Source organism: Hydra vulgaris, chromosome 03 (genome assembly GCF_038396675.1).
Source record: "Hydra vulgaris chromosome 03, alternate assembly HydraT2T_AEP".
Classification (NCBI taxonomy): domain Eukaryota; kingdom Metazoa; phylum Cnidaria; class Hydrozoa; order Anthoathecata; family Hydridae; genus Hydra; species Hydra vulgaris.
The window spans coordinates 66495363-66520000 of NC_088922.1; the positions used below are offsets into that span (position 1 = coordinate 66495363).

General features: G+C 28.4%; 1 protein-coding gene across 1 annotated transcript in view; it reads left to right on the forward strand.

Moving 5' to 3' along the window:
• The window catches only part of LOC100201659 (afadin), a 68754-nt gene that overhangs the window by 23784 nt on the left and 20332 nt on the right, over positions 1-24638 (forward strand). Inside the window, exons 6-11 of the mRNA XM_065794029.1 lie at positions 921-1280; positions 1430-1575; positions 1704-1939; positions 10791-11092; positions 13342-13486; positions 14006-14203. Of these exons, the coding sequence (XP_065650101.1) occupies positions 921-1280; positions 1430-1575; positions 1704-1939; positions 10791-11092; positions 13342-13486; positions 14006-14203 (1387 nt within the window). The remainder of the gene's footprint in view (positions 1-920; positions 1281-1429; positions 1576-1703; positions 1940-10790; positions 11093-13341; positions 13487-14005; positions 14204-24638) is intronic.

The following is a 24638-nucleotide window of genomic DNA, read 5'->3' on the forward strand; positions in this document are numbered from 1 at the left end:
TAGATGGCACAAGAGGCGCTAGTTCTTTAGAGCAGTGACTATTATAGTATTTGTAGGAAAGAGAAAGAGAAGCATCACAACGATGTGATAATGGTTGTAGGTTGGCTGCAAAAGCAGGTCCAACTATGTTTACAATGCATTTTTGCACCTTGTCTAAAAGAGAAACAGCATCATTAGAAGATCCGCCCCAGATATGACAACAGTATTCCATACTAGAATGGATTTGAGGTTTAGAGATGGAGAATAGAATCCGGAATCAGAAAATGGGGCACACGGTAAAGAGATGCAACCTTAGCAGATGCTTTTGCGATGGATTTGATATGCCTTCCAAGTAAGATTGAAAGTAAGAGTTAATCCTAGAAGATAAAGGGTAGATGACTTGCTGAGTATATCACTGTTCATAAATATAGGACAATCTAAATTATTGCGGTAATGATTGGTTAAAAAAAATTGGGTTTATGTAAATTAAAGTTCACCAGCCACTGTGTGCCCCATGCTGTAGCAGAAGTGAGATCTTTTTCAAGCTCAAATGCCCCTCCAAGCAATCAGAGAGTGTTGGCTTCTTATCAATACAAGAATAAATGGTAATATTATCAGCGAACAATACCGCCTTAGATGTGAAAATATCTGGAAGATTGTTAATGTAAATTAAAAAGAGTATAGGGCTAACGATATTTTGTTCAAATAATGACAAAAAAGCCTCTTGCAAGCTAAAAATATTGTTTTATTGTAATTTTATTTTTGTTGTAAATACTAGATTATAAATAACAATTGTCTTGTCACCCTGTTATGCAACTGACTGGTAGTTTTTATAAATTTCAGTTGTCCTTTTAAGAAAAGTAATTGTTCTCTTAAAATGATGACATTATTGTAACTATATTTTATTTTTAAGTATTTTATGAAGTTATTGAAAATTTTAGAGTGTTGACAATTTACAAGATACAAGTTATCATTCTCAAACAAGTAATTTGAGAGATAGTTATCGAAAATATCGTCAATCTGCTCCAGACATTTTAAATAGTTTAAACAATGTCGATAATTTACTACCTGCTTCGCTTTCATTTATTGATAATGGTAAAGATGCTTTCTTTGCTGCTGTGATCAGTGAAGTTAATGGAGCTGCTCTCAGTTTTAAATTGGCTCCAACTTACACACTTTATCTTGCTGCTCGCTATGTGCTTACACAAAGCTTTCATCCTGGTATTAACTCATCAGAACAAGCTCGATTGGTTGGAAACATTACAAAGCAAATAGCTATCAGTCTTCAGCAAACTATTCAGGTATTTTTATGTATACTTAAAAGCATGAATGTATTTATTAGGCTTATATTATATTTAGGATTATATTTATTTTATAATAATAATAATAATTTTTTAATTTGTTTTATTGATAAAATTTGTTGAAGTTACAATTATAGATATTGTTTTAGGAAAACGACTGTTTAGCTGGAGGATTAGCTTTTTGGATGGCTAATGCATCAGAGTTGTTGCATTTTTATCGTCAAGATATTGACTTGGGACCTCTAACACAAACAGCTCAAGCTATACTTGCTCAATCTATTCAAGAGGCTTTTGCGTGAGTTAAATTTAAAATTACCCCACAATCTATAATTTTTATTTATATTAAAAAAAAAAGCAACCCTATGATTTTTTTTTTTTTTTTTGTTATTAAATTTTAACTCACAACTTTTTTGTTTTATTTAGTTTACTTGTCAATGCAATGGAAGAACAGCTCAGTCTTGCTTTACCTGCTTTTCTTGACCCATCAGATACAGTTGATATTCACCCTGAAGAATTAGATGCAATTTTAAATGATGAAGTTCTTGAACGTGCAGAGTCAACAGAACTACTAAATTGGACAAGCGACGATAACCATAGAACATTTAGAATAAATGATGGTCCATATGGAGGAACTGTGGGTGAGCAATGGATTACTCCAGGTAGAAATTTTTTCCCCTAGACTTCTAAATTAAAAAGTTATATTTTTATAAAATCATGTTTCTTTAAATAATTTTTATTTGTAAAGATGTTTTGCAGGTTTAAATAAAGCCTCATGTGCATGTTTCATCATAAATTTATATACTTATACAAGAGTTTATTTACATTTAGGTATAAAATATTCAATAGACCTCTTATTGAGTTAGTTACTCCAGTCTCCAAATTTAAAAGAAGAGATGGTTATTTTAGAAAAAGTGCCAATGCATACTATTTAAATTTCCTCTTTAAAAAAACTTGCAAAATAAGACAGTCTATCAAAAATTTAATTAGTAACTCTAAAGATATGAAGTGTTAAAGGATATATGATAGAGACCTTCAAAAAATGTATAAAAAAAAATAATTACAAAATTAAATGTATCATTATGCTATTATTTAAAATCTTGATAAACTAAATCTCATAATGGATCATTCCATATGAAATCATCCATTGACTATGACACCCTTACGTCTAATTTGTTCATTTTTACCTCACTTGCAGTCCATGTTAAAAAAAATTATAACTGTGAAAATTTTAGTTGAAAATGCACATGGGCTCCAGAGATATTGTCAGTTAAAATAATACTGACTCATCATTTTAGTGATTATCTGAAGTGGCTACAAAGCAACTTTGACATATAGTATCTTCATAATGGCTTGGGGAAATTTCTTAAAATTTGGTACCCCAATAGATTTTTATTTGAGGAATCCAAAAATAGCACCCTCAAGACTTGATTGTCTCAGGAAATGCCTCGTTTATCCGATTTTGTTCAAAATTATTGGCTTGTAAATTAATGATTTTTGGAGGTGAAATGAAGAATGTGGCCCAAAATCCCGAGTAAAAAGTTTAATTGTATATCATTATTTCATCTTAGGTCTACTGAAAAAAATTAGATTCATCAATTGTCTCTCTAATACTTGATCAAAATTTGCATTTAAAAATGGTATCTTTTTAGAAAAATTTATATTTTCTGAGGAAAGCAATTGAAATGTTTTTTAAAACATTTACTTAAATAAAACACCAAATAGTGTTATTTAGTGACTATTTTAGAACATTTATATTCATATGCCAAAGGAGGGCCAGGGGGGACTCTGACTAACTCTGAAAATCTCCTTGGATTTTTTTTTTTTTTTTTTTTTTTTTACATAAAATGAATTATAATAAAAAATCATTAAAATAAAAATTAATAATATATATTTTTTTAGTTTAAGTTTAAGAAACAATTTATTTTCATTATTTCAAATTAGTGAATGCTTACATCCTATTATATCAAAAACAGGCATAAGTTTTGTTTTGTTCTTTTTAAAGGTTTACTTTACTTGTTTGTATTTTCTTAAAGAATGTGAGTTTTATTGTTTTTATATTTTTTTGGAAGGTAATAGTATAAATAATAAACATATTCAATATGGAGAAATGTGGTATTGGAAAATGTCTTAACATTCATAGGGTGGGCAAACTTAAGGGAAAAATATTGTTCAATAAGAATTATATGTTGTTATCATAAGCAGTTCTATGGATAATATTTTGAGAGAAAAATTATAAAGTACTGCAATCCTTTTCGAACACCCAAGGAAAGTAAAAAAATTGCTATTAAAGGTAATCTAAAATTAATTACAACAGAATTGATATGAAAATTAAAAGAAATAGAATTTATTATTTATAACAATTTTTTTATTTTTAGTAATTTAAAAAACTTAAAACTAAATTTGTTTCTTAGGTAATATAAAGATTTCCCTAGACTTGAAAAAGCTTTTGCGAGAAAATAATGTTAATGTAACCCCAGGTTGGAAATTCTGCAGTAAATGTTACTAAAAAGCAGTAGAAATGGATGAAGATTTAAATTCACAAGAAGAATGGGAATCAAAAAGTGAGAAAAAAATTAAGTTAGATACTATTATAGAACTGCTTAAAATTTCACCAGTCAAACTAAAAAGTCTTTCAAAACACAGCAAATTGCCTGCATCAATACAAAAGTTTGAGAACACTATTGACAGAGTTGCAAAAATTTTCTCATTAACTTATAATATTAAAGAAACTTCTTTAACAACAGAAATAAAAAGCCCAATTTCAAACAACAACATAAACAATGACCATGATCTAGATATTTTAATGTATGAAACAAAAAACAAAAATTTCAGAGACCGAGTCTTATTGCCATAAAGTGCTAACACTCGCACCAAAATCATGGATACATACAAAGATATCAAGCTACTTTGAAGTGTCTGAGTATCGTGTTCGAATTGCAAGAAAAGTTAAAAATGAGCATGGAATTCTATCATTGCCCGAAAAAAAAACTCGAAACCCACTTTCACCAGATTAAGTTTTATCAAAGTGATGAATTTTCAAGAATGATGCCGGGAAAAAAAGATTTTGTGTTAAGTGTTAAGAAAAACCAACATGTTCAAAAAAGATTATTGCTACTCAATCTTAATGAATTATATGTTGCGTTTAAAAAAGACTACCCTAACATCAAAGTCAGTTTGTCAAAGTTTTGTATGCTTAAACCTAAATGGTGCATTACAATTAATGTGTCAGGTACTCACAATGTATGTGTATGTATACATCACCAAAATACAAAACTTCTTATTGATGCCATTAGGTGGAATAAAAGTTATAAAGATTTCATGGCATTGTTTGTTCTCTTGAAAATGCAGAATGTATGTTGCATTGATGTAACCAATGCCCTGGTATTGAAGCATTAAAATTACTTTTTTAGTGCAAGAGTTTATGGACAAGAGTACATGAGCTCTAAGAAAATATAGCATTCAAGCAATGGTAGAGTACCGATCGTACAACACTATTATTACAGTCTTTGCCACTAGATGAACTTAATGATTTATTATTATTTAACAGCATTGACAACCTTACCACTCATTCATATATTACAAAAACACAAAGTAGATACTTGAAAAACTGTAAAGAAAATCTTAACCAACACGAATGCTTAATTTTAGGAGATTTTGCTGAAAATTATCAATATGTTGTTCAGGATAAGGTTCAAAGTTATCACTAGAGATAAAGTCAATGTTCACTCTTTACAATTGTACTTTATTTTATAGAGAAAAAAGTTCTCAAACATAAATCTTTTTGTTACCTGAAGATGTTGATCATGACACAGGATTTATTTACAAGACTAAGAAAGATATAAGTAGATATATCAAAGAAAATCTACCTAATGTATCAAGTATGAAATACTTTTCCGATGGTTGTGAAGCACAATTTAAAAATTTTAAAAACTTTATCAATCTTTGTCATCACAGTAAAGAATTTGATTTAAGTGCTGAATAGGTATTTTTTGCTAACAGTCATGGTAAATCCCCCTGTGATGGTATTGGTGGGACTGTTAAAAGAGCATTATGTCAAGAAATTCTGAAACAAATAACTTTGAATTCAACAAAACCTTGTTTTCTAGAAAATCCAGTTTTGTGGCAATGAATGTTAGGACTTTTTCCAATATCACATTTCTTCATATTGAATATGTTTATTATTTATACTATTACCTACCAAAAAAAATATAAAAACAATAAAACTCACATTCTTTAAGAAAATACAAACAAGTAAAGTAAACCTTTAAAAAGAACAAAACAAAACTTATGCCTGTTTTTGATATAATAGGATGTAAGCATTCACTAATTTGAAATAATGAAAATAAATTGTTTCTTAAACTTAAACTAAAAAAATATATATTATTAATTTTTATTTTAATGATTTTTTATTATAATTCATTTTATGTAAAAAAAAAAAAAAAAAAAAAAAATCCAAGGAGATTTTCAGAGTTAGTCAGAGTCCCCCCTGGCCCTCCTTTGGCATATGAATATAAATGTTCTAAAATAGTCACTAAATAACACTATTTGGTGTTTTATTTAAGTAAATGTTTTAAAAAACATTTCAATTGCTTTCCTCAGAAAATATAAATTTTTCTAAAAAGATACCATTTTTAAATGCAAATTTTGATCAAGTATTAGAGAGACAATTGATGAATCTAATTTTTTTCAGTAGACCTAAGATGAAATAATGATATACAATTAAACTTTTTACTCGGGATTTTGGGCCACATTCTTCATTTCACCTCCAAAAATCATTAATTTACAAGCCAATAATTTTGAACAAAATCGGATAAATGAGGCATTTCCTGAGACAATCAAGTCTTGAGGGTGCTATTTTTGGATTCCTCAAATAAAAATCTATTGGGGTACCAAATTTTAAGAAATTTCCCCAAGCCATTATGAAGATACTATATGTCAAAGTTGCTTTGTAGCCACTTCAGATAATCACTAAAATGATGAGTCAGTATTATTTCAACTGACGATATCTCTGGAGCCCATGTTTATTTTTAACTAAAATTTTCACAGTTATAATTTTTTTTAATATGGACTGCAAGTGAGGTAAAAATGAACAAATTCTGAGACGCAATGGTGTCTGGATGATTTCATATGGATTTACCCTAATGATATAATAGATTTGTCGTAATTTAGAACATAAAAACATTTAAAGAAGTCATAACAAGTTTAACATGTGCTAGTACTCTTACCAGCGTTTGAAATATACAATAGTATTATATACTTAAGTAGAATTTTATTGAAAAGTTAATTTTTAAAAAGTGAAATGCCATTTTAGTTTTATTTTGTCAATCAAATTAAATTAAATTTTTTTCTTTTTTTTTATCAAGTTAAAAAAATTAAAAAAGTTAAAAAAGTTAAAATTAAGCAAATGAGTATTATATACAACTTATTTCAAACTTAAAAACAAATTTTTTTAGAGAATAAAAAAAAGTTTTATAAAATGATAAAATTCTTTTTGCTCATTTTAATTAAAAGAAAAAAAAGAGGAATAAAACTTATTGAATTGATAAAAAAAAACACGGAAGAAAAATTTAATTATTATCTTGTAGAATTAAAGTTGCAATTTAAATTAGCAATCATTGTGTCTTTTTATAACTATTTTGTAACTGTAACCCTGAGTTACAAAATTGTTATAAAAAGTAGGGATGCAGAGTCCCAAAAGGACTCCGTCTTTATATCTATACTTTTTCCAAGTCTGTAGTGTCCAGAAGCTCTGGAGTCTGGAGTCTCGGAGTCCCTGCCGCCATTATACCTAAGGACTCCGTGTTCAAAAAACAATTGTTCCTCTAACCTAAAAGTCTTAATTTTTTTCCTATTAGTAGTCCATAAACTTATTTATATCTTTAGAGCTCCAGGATACCATAAACTAGGATTTTTTTTGTGACTTTCAAATCCGGAGTCCTTTTTGGGACTCCGCATCCCTGATAAAAAGTCACAATGATTGCTAGAAGAACTATTTGTTGGTCAGGCTTGGCTAGGAAGACATGCGATTTCACCTCATTATATGACCACGCAAATACTATTTGATTTTAAAATCATGACCACGACTGTTAATATGTTTTGAAAATTTGTATACATTTAAAAAAAACGCTGAAAAAATTATTTTTTAACTTAACTATGAAGAAACTCATTGTAAAAGAAGCAAGTAAATCTTAGTAAAAAAAATTAACAATAAATAAAATAAAAGTAACTTTAAATAAAAATAAAATAAAAAATAGAGTCAAAACTAAAATAAATGATAAACTATAACGATTAAAATTATGTTTGGAATAAATAACTTTTAATCGTTTATCTTTACTAATTTTATAATATAATATTATGCAAAACCCTTTTTAAATAAAGTAACAACTTACATCTAACGATTGTTTAAAAAATGCGCACATTTAAAAGTTAAAAAATAGATTCTTCACAATTCTTTGACATAAACAAAAGAAAAAAGAATTGTTTATTTAAAAAGTTGGTATGATATGTTTTTTATTTAAAGACATTTATAATAAAAAATACATACCTATATAAATATAAAAGAAACATATAAAATTCATTAAATTTGTTCATTTTTATAAAAAATCATTACCAGTGATTAATTACTTTATTTCAAAGCGTTTTAATATAAAAAAACATAAGTAAAGATCAAAGTTATTTAATTCAAACAACTTGCAGAAAAGTATTTTTATTTTTTGTTATTTTTCAAATAACAAAAAATAAAAATACTTTTTATTTTTTGTTATTTGTATTGAAATAATCTTTCTACTTTTTGAGTGAATTAACTTTAATGATTCTTATATAAAGTTTATTTAAGAGATCGTCATTGTTTAATGTTGTCGTTTAAAAAGTTAAAAAATTTTTTTATAAATTTTACTTATAAAAAGATCTTAAAACTAAATAATATAAACAAAAATTTATACAACATTCAATCATACTTTAATTAAAATCATTAGCTACTTTATTTAAAAGCGTTTTGCTAATATAAAAACGTTAGTATAAATAAACATGTTGAAGTTATTTATTCTAAGGTAATTAAAAACATTTTTTTCAGCGCATTTATTAAAAATCGTGGTTATATCGTGTTAAAAACCGTGTTTATATCGTCAAAACGAAATATTATTTGCGTAAATAATACCACACAAATGATATTTTGTTTTGATGATATAAAGATTTGAAATAGCACGCCTTCCTGGCCAAGCGTGTTTGATTGCCATTCCTAAAAATGTTTTGAAAAAAAAATGTTCTCTATTTCATTTACAACAAATATTAAAATTATAAAAAGTTCATCTCTATGAGATGAGCCGCTTATTTCTTCAAATAAATTTTTTTTGGTATAAGGGATTCTGCTTTATCAACTACTATATGAGATTTGTTGTCAATCTTTATCAATCTTTATCAAATCTTTTATTCTTTACAGCTTTTCTATAAATGGACAAAAGTCGATGAGCAATTTTTTTTCCTCTGGTTACAAAGGTAGACTCTGTCTTTAAGAAGGTGCATTAGTATTTTGAGGGCAAAGACATACGATATGTTCTTTAATGCAATTTTCTTTATTACAAAAAACTTTTCTGTCACTACAAGGACAGACACTTAAATGTACAGATACACAGAAAAGTATTGAAGAGCTTGTCCAAGTTAGCATCAAGATTTTTTAGTGTTTTCTTTGCCGTGTTTGTAATATATTTAACAAGTACAAGAAGATCTTTAACTTTCCTACTTATGGATTTTTGGAACCAGTTATATATACACAATGTATTAGATTGTAATATTTAGTGAGATGGATAACTTCTTTTAAAAAGTTTTTAAATATAATTTATTTTGATCTACTTCAGAAATTGCAAATAAAAATTAGTTATTTATGAGCAGAATTTTTACATAGTTATCAAAAATACTAGATAAAAATACTATTCGTCTATTGTCATTAAAAGTTTTATTTTATTTTAAGAAATTGTAAAAATAGTTAATACTTTTACAATTTACTAAAATAGAATTAATTTAACAAATATAACTTTTAACGTTAAAAAATATTTTATTTTACTTTATTTTTTTATTCTGATTCACTCCCAACAAGGCTGCAAGCAACCACAAGTTGTGAGTTACTAGAGAAAAAAAAGAAAACAGTTAAAGAGCAAGGAAATAGTTGACATGAATTGGGAGAAAAGGTTAAAGTGTGAGGGAAAAACTAATGGGTTAAAAGTTTTTAGAGCATGTAGGGACATATACAATAAAAAAAATGAGATTTTGTTGAATGACCAGTCAAGTAAGAAAGAGTTTTAGTTCATTTAGAGATAATAGTGAGTGTGAGTGAGAATGAATTTTAATGAGTGAGAATGAGTTTAGCTCATTTAGAAATGATAGCTCTTTTGAGCAGAGGCTCAATCTTGACAGATAGAGCAGGTCCAACTACATCTACAATGAGTTTTTGAACCTGACTTGACCTGGTGTAGTTACTATTTGTAAGCAGTACTTAAAACATTGATGGGAATATGCATTAGGAAAAAACATCACATCTAACAAAATACTAAAGATTAAGGTGAGCATAGGTTTTATAGTTGTTAGAGTCACTAATTGATTATTGAGCTCACACTGCGTCAGAGATTTAATCAAAACATAAACATACAACATAACCTTAAAACAAACTTAGCTTTAATTAGTTAATTTAGCAAAATGTATTGGCTTTATAGAGCATTTGCACTTATTTTTATTATGAGGTTACTTATCTTAATAAAAATATTTTCAAAGACCAAAATTAAAAAAATCTTGCTACTGAACGAAATTAGTTCTAAATTGAGATGACAAATGTAAATCCATAAGTAAAATGTAAAATCCATTTTTAACGCAGAATACTTGAGATTTGGTGAAACTACTTTTCTTTTTTATTTTATTTACAGTAACTATAGTAACTATAACATTATTCTATTTGAAAATAAAAATAGCTAAAATCAACCTATCCTAATATATATATTTAAAGACTTCAGTGGAAAAACCGGCGTGTTGTCACATTTAAAAAGTTTTGAAAAAGTATTCATTGATCATTAATAAAAGTCTTTAAATAAAATTAATAGAAAATTTTTTTTAATAAGAATTATAAAATTTTTATTTTTGATTTAACTTTAAATAAATTAATTGAAGTATAAATATTGATTTTCTGATCTTTATTTTTTTTAATTTTAAATAAAGATATAATTTATTTTAATTATTAATGATTAATAAATACTTTCTCAAAACTTTTCTAATGTGACAACGCCATATAAATAGTAATTTACGCCATAAATATATATATATATATATATATATATATATATATATATATATATATATATATATATATATATATATATATACATATATATATATATATATATATATATATATATATATATATATATATATATATATATATATATAGTTTAAGATGGCTCTTAAAACAACATTTTTTTAAACTGTCTGCTCTGAACCTTTAAATATGTTTTATTATATTTTATCTAGCTTTGCGTATAAAGCATCATGGTGTTCCAATAATGGCAGACATTCTTTACATCTTATCATCAGCTATGTCGCTGCTTCGTCGATGCCGTGTGAATGCTGCACTAACAATTCAACTTTTTTCTCAACTCTTCCACTATATAAACATGTGGGTTTTCAATCGTATTATACTAGAGCCAGATCTTCGATTGTGTACCAGACTATGGGGAAATTGTTTACGTGTTCGTTTAAGTTATGTTGAAGCATGGGCAGAAAGACAAGGTCTAGAGTTGGCTGCTGATTGCCATTTAGCCCGAATTGTACAAGTAAGAGTTTTAATATACTTAGTTATAAAAACTTTTTTCTACTAAAGTTTTTCAAGTTCATTCCTTATTATTGGCTTTTTAAATAATATTCAGTTTCATTGTCATAGCTATGATAATGCAGGCCTTATTTTAAAGCGTTACACATAGAGCAATTTACGTAAGCAATTAGCGATTTTGGTTAAGCAACTTTTTATCATTTTTTAACTTTAAATTATTCTATAAGCAGTAATATAGAAGAAGTAATTAATTATAAAAAAAATCACATTAACTTTTGAATGACCATTATGTAAAAATATTTGTTGACAAAAATTTGAATGACAATATTAATTACTTCAATATTAATGATAATATTATCATGATCTTTGCTTCAAGCTTAAAGTATATATATATATATATATATATATATATATATATATATATATATATATATATATATATATATATATATATATATATATATATATATATAATTTTATTCTGACAAAAAAATGTATAATTTAATTTTGATTAAAAAAATATATTTAAGTTTATTAAAATTAAAGTTAATGCTTGGGTTTAACCTAGCTGTTAAATTTATTTAGAAATATTACTAAATATTGTTCAATATTTAGATTTTATTTATTCTTAAAAAAGGTTAGCTCATTTTTATCGCACTAGTTTTTTCGATTTTCCTTCCTAAACATTTTTTTTTTTTACTCAAAATTAAATTTTAAATAAAACGGCTACATCAAAAAATGCACGAAACATAAGTTAAACTTTTTTATAACGCAAGTTAAATTGCAGCAATTATTTTTTAATAAACAATATATACTGCAATATAATTTAAGTAAATGATGTTTGGAAAAATAATCTTTGCTATCACAACAAAATTGTTAATAAAATAATAAACTTTTAATAAATAAAGTAAATTAACGTTATTTTTTTATTTGCTACTCGCTAATTTTTTTAAATAAAAAATCGTTCATAGTTGCAAAGCCGCAATTAGAAATTTAAGAAATAATCATTTAAAAATTCAAAAACTTTACATATTTAAATTCTTTTATGCAAATGTCGAGAAAAGAAATATTAATTTTAATTATTTTATATTAAAAAAAAGTAAAAGAAGATAAGCATTCCTTTATAGTAATAATAAAAAAGAAGTTAAATAACATTTAACTCGTTTTGCGGTAATTAATATTATTGCAGTAATTGAAAAAAGTTAATGGTTTAAAAAAATAAACAAATCAAGAGAATGATGATATGATGTTAAATTCATATTAGACTATTGCGTTAAGCATTTTTTATTTAATACAAGGCATGATGAACGGCTGATAGTAGTGTTAATAACTAGAAAAGTAACAACAAGAATTAACTATTGGAAATTTACATGTAATACACAGACACAGATACATAAGTACAGGAGGCGAAACCATTAACTTATCAGTCTAAATAATAAAATCATAATAAAGTTATTCATCAGTCTATTACTTACTACAAAATATTTATAAATAACTTGTTTTATTATCTTTCATTTATTTTAAATTATCTTTTTTATTTATTTATTTCTTAAACAGTTTATATGAAAATAAACAAGTTTAAAAAACTAATTATCTTTTATTTCTAATAAATACAATGTTATTCATTTTTATTCCTAATACAGTTATTGTTATTTTTAAATCAATTGCAAAAAGTATATAGGGTTACAATAAAATTGTGAGAAAGTTTTTTATATGAAACAAAACCCCAAATGCGTCATTATTCCTGTAGTTGGAAATAATTTCATTCAATAAGGTCAACTTTTATTGACTTTTATATATTTACAAATTACTTTTTAAAATAAAAGTAAAAATTCTAAAATATTAAGTTGGCCCCTTTTATAAAATTCTACTTGGACCTTTTAGAGCCAGCACATTCCTGATTTTAGGTTTATCAAAAGAAGTTTTAATTGTTATTGTTTGCTTTTTTAATATCAGCAATGAAAAAATTAATAAATTTACAACTTTAAATTTTCAACTTATATATTTCTAGAATATTTAGTAATGCACCTATAAAATTCATTGTTGCACATTTGTTATTATTAAACATTTATTGACTACACATTTTTTGTCAGACGATGATATCACACAATCAATGTTAAACTCATTACATTATTTGTATCATCATATTTTTGTTAGCCTGCACATTTAATATTAGCCTGCACATTTATTGGAGGTACACAAAGAAACACTTAAAGGTAATGTTGATTTTTATTGTTGTTTTGTTAATGTTAGACTGCTCATTTATTGGAAGCACGCAAAGATACTATTGAAGATCTAGCTGATTTAACTTCAACGTGTTTTAAATTAAATTCCTTGCAAATTCGAGTGTTGCTGGAGAACTATCTTCCTGAAGATTATGAACCACTTTTGCCACAAGGTTCTTTCTTTATAATTTATAGCATGATTTTATTTTAATTTATCAAAGCAAAAAAAACATTGTTGATAATTTAGAAACATAATACATATAATGAGCTATAAAAAAAGTCATATTGTGGGTTATGAAAAAGGAAATTATTTTTACATTCATGATACATGCATACGTACAAACATACATATATACATACATACTTACATACATATATACAAACATACATTCATGTATGTATGCATACCTTGAACAGGCGTAATTGAAAAAGCTTTTGTTCAATAAATTTTACATATAGTTTATTAATTTTAAGTTTTGATCGTGCTATAGACTCATGGTTACAATAATAACACTTAACATTATATTAAGCATTTTTTATTTTATAACATTTTATTAAAACTTGTAAAACAATAGTTTTTATTCACATCATGGTTAAGTATGTTCAATTTAGTTCAATTAATTTGTTTATAACAAATTCATAGATTGATAAATAATGTATATGGTTATTGAATCAGAAGTATTGATTTATAGATGTGATTGACAGTATTGTGAGTATTGCAGAGAGTACATCAGATGAACTAACACACAATGATGGTAGAGAAGTGAAGTTGGAAGAAGATATTCAGTTGCAGTTGCCTTTTTTGCTTCCTGAAGAGGGCTATTCTTCGGATATTGTACGAGGAGTGCCTCCTGGTTTACAAGAATTTTTAGAACCTTTATGTGCAACAGGTATTTTTAAAATAGTATAAAAAGTTAACAGGTTATAAAATTTCTATTTAACAAAAAATAATTTCTTTTAAACAGCAATTGTAACATTTCATTTACAATTTAAACACTGTAGAATAAATTTTTTTGCGATATATATATTCATATATATATATGAGGCTGATATTTATGATAAAAATTTACTGTGTTAAAAGCATTCACCGCAACAACAATATTTAAAAAACTTGAGTTAATGCTATGATATACAATTATTCATTTTCAAAAAATTCCTTAAATAATGCAAATAACATTCAAATGTTGCACTATTTACAAGATCAAAAGTTTAGTCTGTAGCAACAGTGGCATATGTCATCAAGATGCTTTTGTGGCAATCTAGAATGCGTTTTCTGTTGTCCTCAACAACTTGTATTAGTTTTTGCATTTCAGATTCAGTTTTTGTGATGGATTGATTAGATGTGCTCATAAGAGCAACAGAACGCTCAGCAGTGTCATTGATAACTTTCACAGATTTAACAATTGCTTTAATATAACGAAGTTCAGCAATTTCCTCCCAGGTCTTTGGATCGGTTCCAGATAAAATGGTTACATCGAGACCAAGTGACTGCAAAGCAGCAGTTGATGATGATGTAACAAGCTCATGAAGTTGCTTCTTTTCCAACTTGTTTAATTCTGCTGCTGGACACTTTATACCCCTGACACTCCAATCAGCTCCGCTTTAAATCATAGCTTCAACAATCAACTTTTTTTCTGTGTCACAAACCCTGTCAGAAAATAATGAAAGTGGAATCATTTCTGACCCAAGGTACCAAGTATGATTTTGAAGCTTCTTCATAGCAGCATTTGAAATGACCTTGTTGATCTCAGAATATTGTTTAATTCTTGTGAAGAGCATCAGGTCATTTGCTGGAGCATCAATTGCAATTGGACAGGCAACCCATGCTGGTACATAAATATGAGCAGCAACGATACAAAGTTCGCACAAGTTGTTCTGTTCTTTCATAGTCAGCTTGAATTCATTTCTTAAGAGGTATATCTTCATACAATAGATGACTTTAGCCATCCATCTAGCCATGTGATAAGCTCCCGGCATAACGGAAAACCCAAAATTAAAAGGCACAGCTTGATCATCTCTTTGTAGTCTTCTCTTGGTAAGTACGAAGAGTCATCTGATAAGAAAGGCTGCAGAAAGCAGCCAGCCTCTGATCTAAGTTGCTGAAGCTGTGGTTCAACAAGATGGGCGTCATCTAATGGAGCATAATTGGCTTGATTTATGCTTGGCCAACACTTCTGAAATCGTTCAAATAGAGCTATGTTGGGCCCACTGCTGGGTCCAAGCAAAACTGAGTATATTTCCCCAATAATTACTTCATGCATATGGTGACGGCAAGCAAAGTAGAGAAGATTTTTCTCCATCAACTTCTCTAGCAAGATGCACGCACCATTTTTGGAACCCGTGTTTGACTCTGTTGTGTCAAAACACATACCGACAATATAATTTGCAACATTCCATATGGTTAGTAACTGGAAGGTTGCTTTTGCTTGTGCCAGTCCAGTGCCAGATGATATCTCTACAATACCCAGTATTTTCTCCAGATTACGACCAGTCACATCAATAGCAATTCTATCAACATTGGACTTTTGATTTTCATAGTTGGTGCTGTCTCTCATCATCTTACCATCCAATTGGACAACCATATGTTGTTTCTCACTTGACATAAATTTCTGTTGAATATGATTTTCAGTTGATGAACAGTGCATGATACGTTTGCGGCGGACTGTTGATCTTGATAATGTTGTACTTTGGAGGTCCTCTCCACTTGCTCTAGCAATTGCAGCTGCCAATATAGTGAATTTTTGGTCAGATAAATTGATTCGATCAAGTGTGGATGATAAGCCGGAGAGGACTACAAAATAGGCTGTGCGAGAGGAACTCTCAATAATGGTGGCGGTGACGTGATGGTATGGGGTTCAATGGTTTGGAAGGGTATCGGAACACTCCAATTTACTGATACTATATTGGATAAGGTGCAATACAGAAACATATTAAAGTAAAATTTGAAGTCATCTGCTCGAAAACTTCGGCTAGGATCTGGGATTTATATTTCAGCAAGATAATGATCCCATGCATAGTGCCACTAAAACCAAGGAGTGGTTTGCTGAAAATAATGTTAAGGTCTTGGAATGGTCCGCACAATACTGGACCTTAATCCCATTTAACATTTGTGGGAAATTTTAGATCGAAATATTGGAGATTGGTCATTCTCCAAAAAAGATAACCTCAAAATGGCAATTGTAGAAGCCTGCAAAAAGATTCAACTGGTACAAACAAAATTTTTAGTCTAATCAATGTCTAGACGTCTAGAAGCTGTAATCCAAGCAAAGGGAGGCCCAACAAAGTATTAAAATAGTTGTTTTGTTATATAATAATTAATTTTGAATCAAATAATATGTTTGGTCGAATATTTTTTTGACAATAAAAAAACAACCTAAGTTCCTTTATTTTAATACTAAAAATTTTGTGGTTTATATTTTACATTAAAATAAATAAAATCTTTATTTAAAAACATGTTGTTTTATTTTTATTAATCTTGAGTTTACCAAAAAAATTTAAAGTTATGAAAATGCAGCACTTTTTTTTGGAAAGATATTTAAAAAAATATTTGATCGGATAATTTTTTGAGACACTGTATATACATATATATATATATATATATATATATATATATATATATATATATATATATATATATATATATATATATATATACATATACATATACATATACATATATATGTATATGTATTTATATATATATATATATATATATATATATATATATATATATGTATATATATATGTATATATGTATATATATATATACACTTTTATATGGTTTTGTATAAAATATTTGTAATTAAATTTTTTAGGTAATGATAAAACTTGTTGATTTAACAGTAAAACTCCGTCTTCCTTATACTTATATCTTTATACAAAGTACTTATATAAAATATAAGCATTACATCACTCACTTTCTACACATTTCTGTTTTGCTATTTTGTCAGCATTGTTCCATTTTGCACTAACATAATGAATGAACTGTTTGAAGTGGTTACAGCTGATTTCAATAATGGAATGTTAGCTATTTTAACCAAGTGCACGTGGAAACACAATGTGAATATAAAAATGTGCAAATGAAATGGGAATAAAAAATTAGGAAATAACTATAAGAAAGTTAAAGCTTCTGAATATTTTTAATTTTGTAAAAATGTCAAATAAGATTTATTTTATTTATTGTTAATAATATTCCACACATCGTTTATAATAATAATAAATTTTCATAAAGGAGATTTTTTTAAATTCATTTTTGAATAGTTTAAATATAAAATTATAAAAAAATATATTTAATAGTTATTAATTCATTTACGAAAAAAAATTAATTATTAAAAAAATATCAAGAAATATAAAAACTGTTAATCATAAATATAGCATTAATATATAAGTTAACAGCGTTTTAAATGCATGTCAAAACAACGAAAGCAAAAAATTTTAGCTACAAATTTTTTCTTCAATACTATTATAAGAACGTATAAGGCACTTGCGTTTTTGTTTGGTTCCTTTTTTTTTTACCATTATTAGTTTAAAAAAATAGCGATCTGGCACAAATAAAAAACAAGAGGTTGGGAAGTATAAAAAACTACATTGTTGAAGTAGTATAAATGCCTTGTTGTAGATACTACTTCAAACATTGGCGAATGAAAGTCAAGTAATAAATAGAAAGCTTTTTATAAACACAGTCTTCCGCAATTTTCAAATTTCAAGATCGCTTTCGCGGCCTTGACCCTCAGCGCGCATAATTGCGCTTGATGACAACATATTATAATTTTACGAGCATCATTTTTTTCATCACAAGCCCTGTATATATATATGATATATATATATATATATATATATATATATATATATATATATATATATATATATATATATGTATATATATATATATATATATATATATATATATATATATATATATATATATATATATATATGATATATATATATATATATATATATATATATATATATATATATATATATATATATATATATATATATATATATGATGTTTATTATCTCCTATTATTATCAGGTTTTACAGAATTTTTTAGATTTTTCTTTCATTATCAGGATTATCAGTGTTTATTACCTCCGGTTTACTATCAGGTTATTATCTATCAGTGTTTATTACCTCCTTTTTATTATCAGGTTATTATCTATTAGTGCTTATTATCTCATATTATCTCCTAATGATGTACAGCTCTAAAACTCAGTTTTATGGTTCTGAGGCCGGCTGCTAGTCAGGTTTACTGAACTCTGTGGTAGCTCTCAGAGAGGCTAATCCATCAACAGCTGAAAAATATCAAAGTATTCACAGTGCCATGTTTCGCATGGATAGTGTCCCTATTTGTCCTTTTGGTGTGCATTGCCAAGGCCACGTTTGCAGCCTTTTGTTACGGCTTAGGGTTTATTAATAGTAATGAGGCAGTTGCTTGGGCTATTAAACAGTGTACTGAGTACTATCTATGCTTTAAGTCAAGTTGTTTAACAAATTTAATAATGAATAAAGTACCAAAAACTATTAAACTCAAAAACTATCATCATTACCAAGTTCTCTAAACCTATCATTCACTAATATTCGTGGTCTTTAAAGTAACTTTTTTTCTATTGAGTCATACCTCTTGTAAAATTTACCAGACCTACTTGCTCTTTGTGAGACTAATTTGAGTTCAGCTGTCTCTTCTTGTGATCTTAGTGTTGATGGTTATCATCCTTTAATTTGTAAAGACTCCAATAATCACATGCTTGGTCTGGGTATTTACATTTTTAAGAATTCACACCATGTCAGGAAACTAGGTTTGAATCCACAGACTATTCTTTGATGTCCTTTTGTTTAGCACCACTTCACTCTATCGTCTTTCTCTTTGTTCTATATCTCTCTCCTTCATCTCAAGACTGCGCTCTTTTTGATGTCATTTCTGATCATATTGACCCAGCCCTCTCTCTTTATCCATCAGCCAATGTCGTTGTTGTTGGTGACTTGAATGCTCATCACACTGAATGACTAGGCTCTAGTGTCAGTGACTCTGGAGGCTTTAAAGCCCACAACTTTTGGCTTTCTCAATCTCTAACTCAAATAGTCAACTTTCCAACTTTCCAGACAACCCAAATCATTTACCTTCTCTACTCGTCTTATGTCTTGTTTCTGATCCTAGTCAGTACTCAGTTTCTCCATATTCACCCTTAGGTGCTTCTGGTCACAGTTTGATCTCTCTAAAACTAATATCTCATTCTTCTTCATCACCTGAATCCCCCTATTATCATACCTCTTACAACTACCTTGAAGCTGACTGGGACTCTTTCCGTAATTTTCTTCATGATGGCCCTTGGGTAGAAGTCTTTCGTCTTCCTGTTGACAAATGTGCTTCTTACATTCCTTTGTGGATTCAAGCTGGCATGGATACTTTTATTCCCTCTTGATGATTCCAGGTCAAGCCTCACTCTACTCTATGGTTTTCCTCACATTGTGCTGTTGCAATTGCCAATCCAAATCATTACTCCCATATCTATCATCTAGAAAACAGACGTCTGTTTATTACTGCTAGAAACTACTGTATAAAGGTTTTGTCTAACGCCAAAGTATGCTATTCCCAGGTCATGAAATCTTGTATTTCATCACAAAAATTAGGCTCTCGTGACTTCTGGAGAATCTTTAATAGTATCAATAATAAGGGCAAATCTGTAATTCCACCTCTCTTGTATGGTTCAGACTTTGTCACCTCATCTAAAGACAAAGCTGAATTGTTTGCTAAGAATTTTTCATTAATATCATCTCTTGATTCCACTTGTTCCGTTCTACATGAGTTAGTCGTCAGATAGGTTGATCCATTGCTTGACATTCGTATCACTCCAGCTTCTGTATCTAAAGTGATTTCCTGCTTAGACTCTTCTACAGCTTGTGGCCCGGACAACATACCTGTTATAGTCTTGCAGAAGTGTTCTCCGGAGCTGTTGTCTATACTTTCAAAACTATTCAACAAGTGCTTATCAGAGTCTTGTTTTCCAGCCTGCTGGAAAGCGGCATCTGTTATCCCTATTCTCAAAAATTCTGGAGAGCAATCTGATTCGTCTAACTACTGTCCCATTAGTCTTCTTCCTATCATAAGCAAGGTTTTTGAATCTTTAATTAACAAACACTTAATTTCTTATCTTGAATCTAATAACTTACTTTCTGATCATCAATATGGATTTCGATCTTCTTGTTTTACAGCTGATTGTTAACAGTAATAACTGATAGGTTTTACTGTGCATTAGATGAAGGTGGAAAAGTTAAAGCCATTGCTCTTGACGTTTCTAAAGCTTGTGACAAAGTTTAGCATTTTGGTCTTCTCCATAAGCTTTCTGTTTACAGTGTATCTAGTAGCATCTTTAAGATTATTGAATCCTTCCTTTCCAATCGTAGTATAAAAGTTTTCCTCGATGGACAGCACTCTTCTTCTTATTTCTGTAACTTCAGGGGTTCCTTCTTCCTATCATAAGCAAGGTTTTTGAATCTTTAATTAACAAACACTTAATTTCTTATCTTGAATCTAATAACTTACTTTCTGATCATCAATATGGATTTTGATCTTCTCATTCTACAGCTGATTTGTCAACAGTAATAACCGATTGGTTTTATCGTGCATTAGATAAAGGTGGAGAGGTAAAGACCATCGCTCTTGACATTTCTAAAGCTTTGATAAAGTTTGGCATGGTGGTCTTCTCCATAAGCTTTCTTCTTACGGTATATTTGATAATATCATTAAGATTATTGAATCCGTCCTTTCTAATTGTAGTATAAAAGTTTTCCTCGATGGACAGCACTCTTCTTCTTATTTCTGTAACTTCAGGGGTTCCTCAAGGTTCTATTTTTGGCCCTATACTCATTTAAATTTACATTAACAATCTTCCAGATATTCTGACATCTAAGGTGGCATTGTTTGCTGATGATACTACCATTTATTCTTGTCATGATAAGAAGCCAACACTCTTTGATTGCTTGGAGGGGGCACTTGAGCTTGAAAAGGATCTCACTTCTGCTAGAACTTTAATTCTGATAGAACTCAATTTTTTTCAGCCAATTGTTATAATCGTTGCAATAATTTAGATCTTTCTTTTTTGAAGGGTAATGTACTCGATTAGTCATCTACCCTTTATCTTCTAGGATTTACTCTTACTTCCGATCTTTCTTGGAGACCATATATCTAATTCGTTGCAAAATTAGCATCTGCTAAGGTTGCATCTCTTTATCGAACTCGACACTATCTTACTTCGGATTCTATTCTCTATCTCTAACAATCTCAAATCTGGCCTTGTATGGAATACTTTTGCCATATCTGGGGCGGATCTTCCAATGATGCCCTTTCTCATTTAGACAAGGTGCACAATGTATTTAAAAACATAGTTTGACCTGCTCTTGCAGCCAACCTCCAACCATTATCACATCGTTGTAATGTTGCTTCTCTTTCTCTTTTTTTTACAATTACTATAATGGGCATTGCTCTAAAGAGCTAGCGTCTCTTGTGCCATCTGCTAAAATTCATTCTCGTGTTACTCGTCATTAAATTAAGTCTCATCCTTTTTCTGTGACTATTCCTAAGTTTCATCCTTTTTTCCTCGAACATTAGTTCTTTGGAATTTGCTTCCTTTATCTTGCTTTCCTGATTCATATAATTTGCAGTCCTTTAAGTTATCTGTCAATCGTTATCTTGCTCTACAATCTTCATCTTTTCTCTTCCAATAACTTCTAACTCTAGTAAGTGGTTGCTTGCAGCCTTGTTGGAAGCAAAGATGTTTTAAAAATATATATATGTATATATATATATATATATATATATATATATATATATATATATACACACACATATATAAATGCAGCATTAGATGCACACAGATGATGTTATACAAAATCAGGAAGTTGCAAGGGCTTGTGCTGCTACATTGAGGGTTTGGCATGGGGCAGCAGTCTTTTCTTTCATTATTCTTCGTTTTTTTCTTCTTTTTTTTATTTTGAAAAATGAAAGAGCAGATTTTTACATTAGGTGCGCAAAAATAATATTAAGAAATTGCCTTCTTAGATATGGATAGAGTATTTTATGTGTATATATATATATATATATATATATATATATATATATATATATATATATATATATATATATATATATATATATATATATATATATATATATATATATATATGTATATGTATATATATATATATTTATTTATATATACATCTATATTTATATATATATATATATAGATTTATATATATATATATATATATATATATATATATATATATATATATATATATATATATATATATATATATATATATATATATATATGCATATATATATATGTGTGTGTGTGTGTATATATATGTATATATATATATATATATATATATATATATATATATATATATATATATACATATATATATACATATATATATATATATATATATATATATATATATATATATATATATATATATATATATATATATATATATATATATATATTAGGGTGATTTATTTTTGACGAATTTTGGAAAATCAAGTTGGTCCTACCTGGAATGGTTGACCACCAATATAAATATAATTTTAAGCCCAAAATCTTTAATGTCACGTGACTTGAGAGGTCTCCGCCAGTCAAATTTGTGTATAAAAACATAGCAAGATTCAGGGGTCTTGCGGGGACCTTTAAAATCAACATGGAAAGCCAATCTTTCTTCTATATTGTATATTTTGGACTTCTTATTTATAATAGGGTATGAATAAAAAGAAATATATTGGTATTTGTTCCACATGATGTGGACAAAGTGGTGAAAAAACCGGTTTTTTTATATAAAATGACGCATTACTATGTATAACTGATGCTGGTTTATTCTTCATATTTAGGCCAAATTTTGAAAATTAGTATTAAAACTAAGCATTAATAATGTTTATATAGAAGGGGCATGTCAATAGCTACCCACCCCCCTCATCCTATTATTTGAGATTTATACCCACTCTATATCTTCTTTGTTAGAAGGGGGGGGGGCCGAAGTTATTTAAATTTTATTATAAATCATATTATTTAAAATTACTTTATTTTCTTTAGCAAAAAGAAACATCATTTGGCAATATAAATTTTAAAATCATGATATGTAAATATAATATAATATATTGCAATGCATAAATATAGTATATAAATCACATTATTTTTTTCTCTGCTTTCCTATTACTTCATATGCTAGCTGCAACTGTTCCTTGGTTTCTGACCCACGGAGGTGATCTCGTCTTTGCTGCACATCTAGTATAAGTTCTTGACGATCATCCTCATTGTGAACATTGTTCACTAATACAAGTTTTACAGCCCTTTCAGAACAATCGTTTCCTACTTCAAGTTTACTTACAAAATTGGAGAATGTTTTGAACTGGTCAATATAGTACCACATAGGAGCAGGACAGTTTAACCAAAGTTTGTCCTCCATTCTTGTCAGGTTTAATAAACTGAAGATGAACCAAGAGTTCTCTCCAATTAATGGAGCAAGTCCTGGTGGCACTTCTTGTTTAAATTTTAACTCGTTTATCAAGTTTGACTTCTCTGAATGCTGAAAATGATCAGGAACTGGTTTGGAGAGTAATGTTTTTGCGATGTTTTCTTTCTCCACATCAGGAAGGGTAGGGTCTAGGAGAGCAAGTGGAACCAAAGTTTCATCTAAGTACCAGGTGTGTCTCTTCATTGACATCATTGTATTTTCAATTCCGTTTAGAACTCTCTTGGAATCAGAGTTGTGTTTCTCTACATATTCTTTGTACTGCGCCATTTGCCAATAGGCTTTTCCATCCTGAAATGGTGTCGCTGAGGGCAATGAGGTTCTCAGAAACCAGACAGAATAGAAAATCAAGATAAATTCTGCCATTGTCTTCAACTCTTTATTTTGGGAAGCAGTCAAATCATAGGGCAGATGTGTACTCAATATCTGAATCTTCAAGTAGTAAATGGCTTTTGATATGAACCTAGCATGAGAAACACAGCCTGAAGCTCAAACTTTGAAAAATATTTTAGGATACAGATACGTCAGGGTAAGTTCCAACAACTCCCTATAATTCCCTCTTGGAAATATGTCAGTGTTTAATGCATCTTTGCAATACTGGATAGTTTCCTCCATCTGGGTTGCCAAGAAAGTATTGCTGATGGAATTGGTATCAAACCTTATTGAATTGAAAGAATCAACAGTTTCCTTGATTTCATTCCAGTTTGTCTGAAACCGTTTGAACATTAAATTTTCTGGAGCTGCTGTTTTGCCTGAGGTAATTTGCTCCCAGAAATGTTTGAGATGAA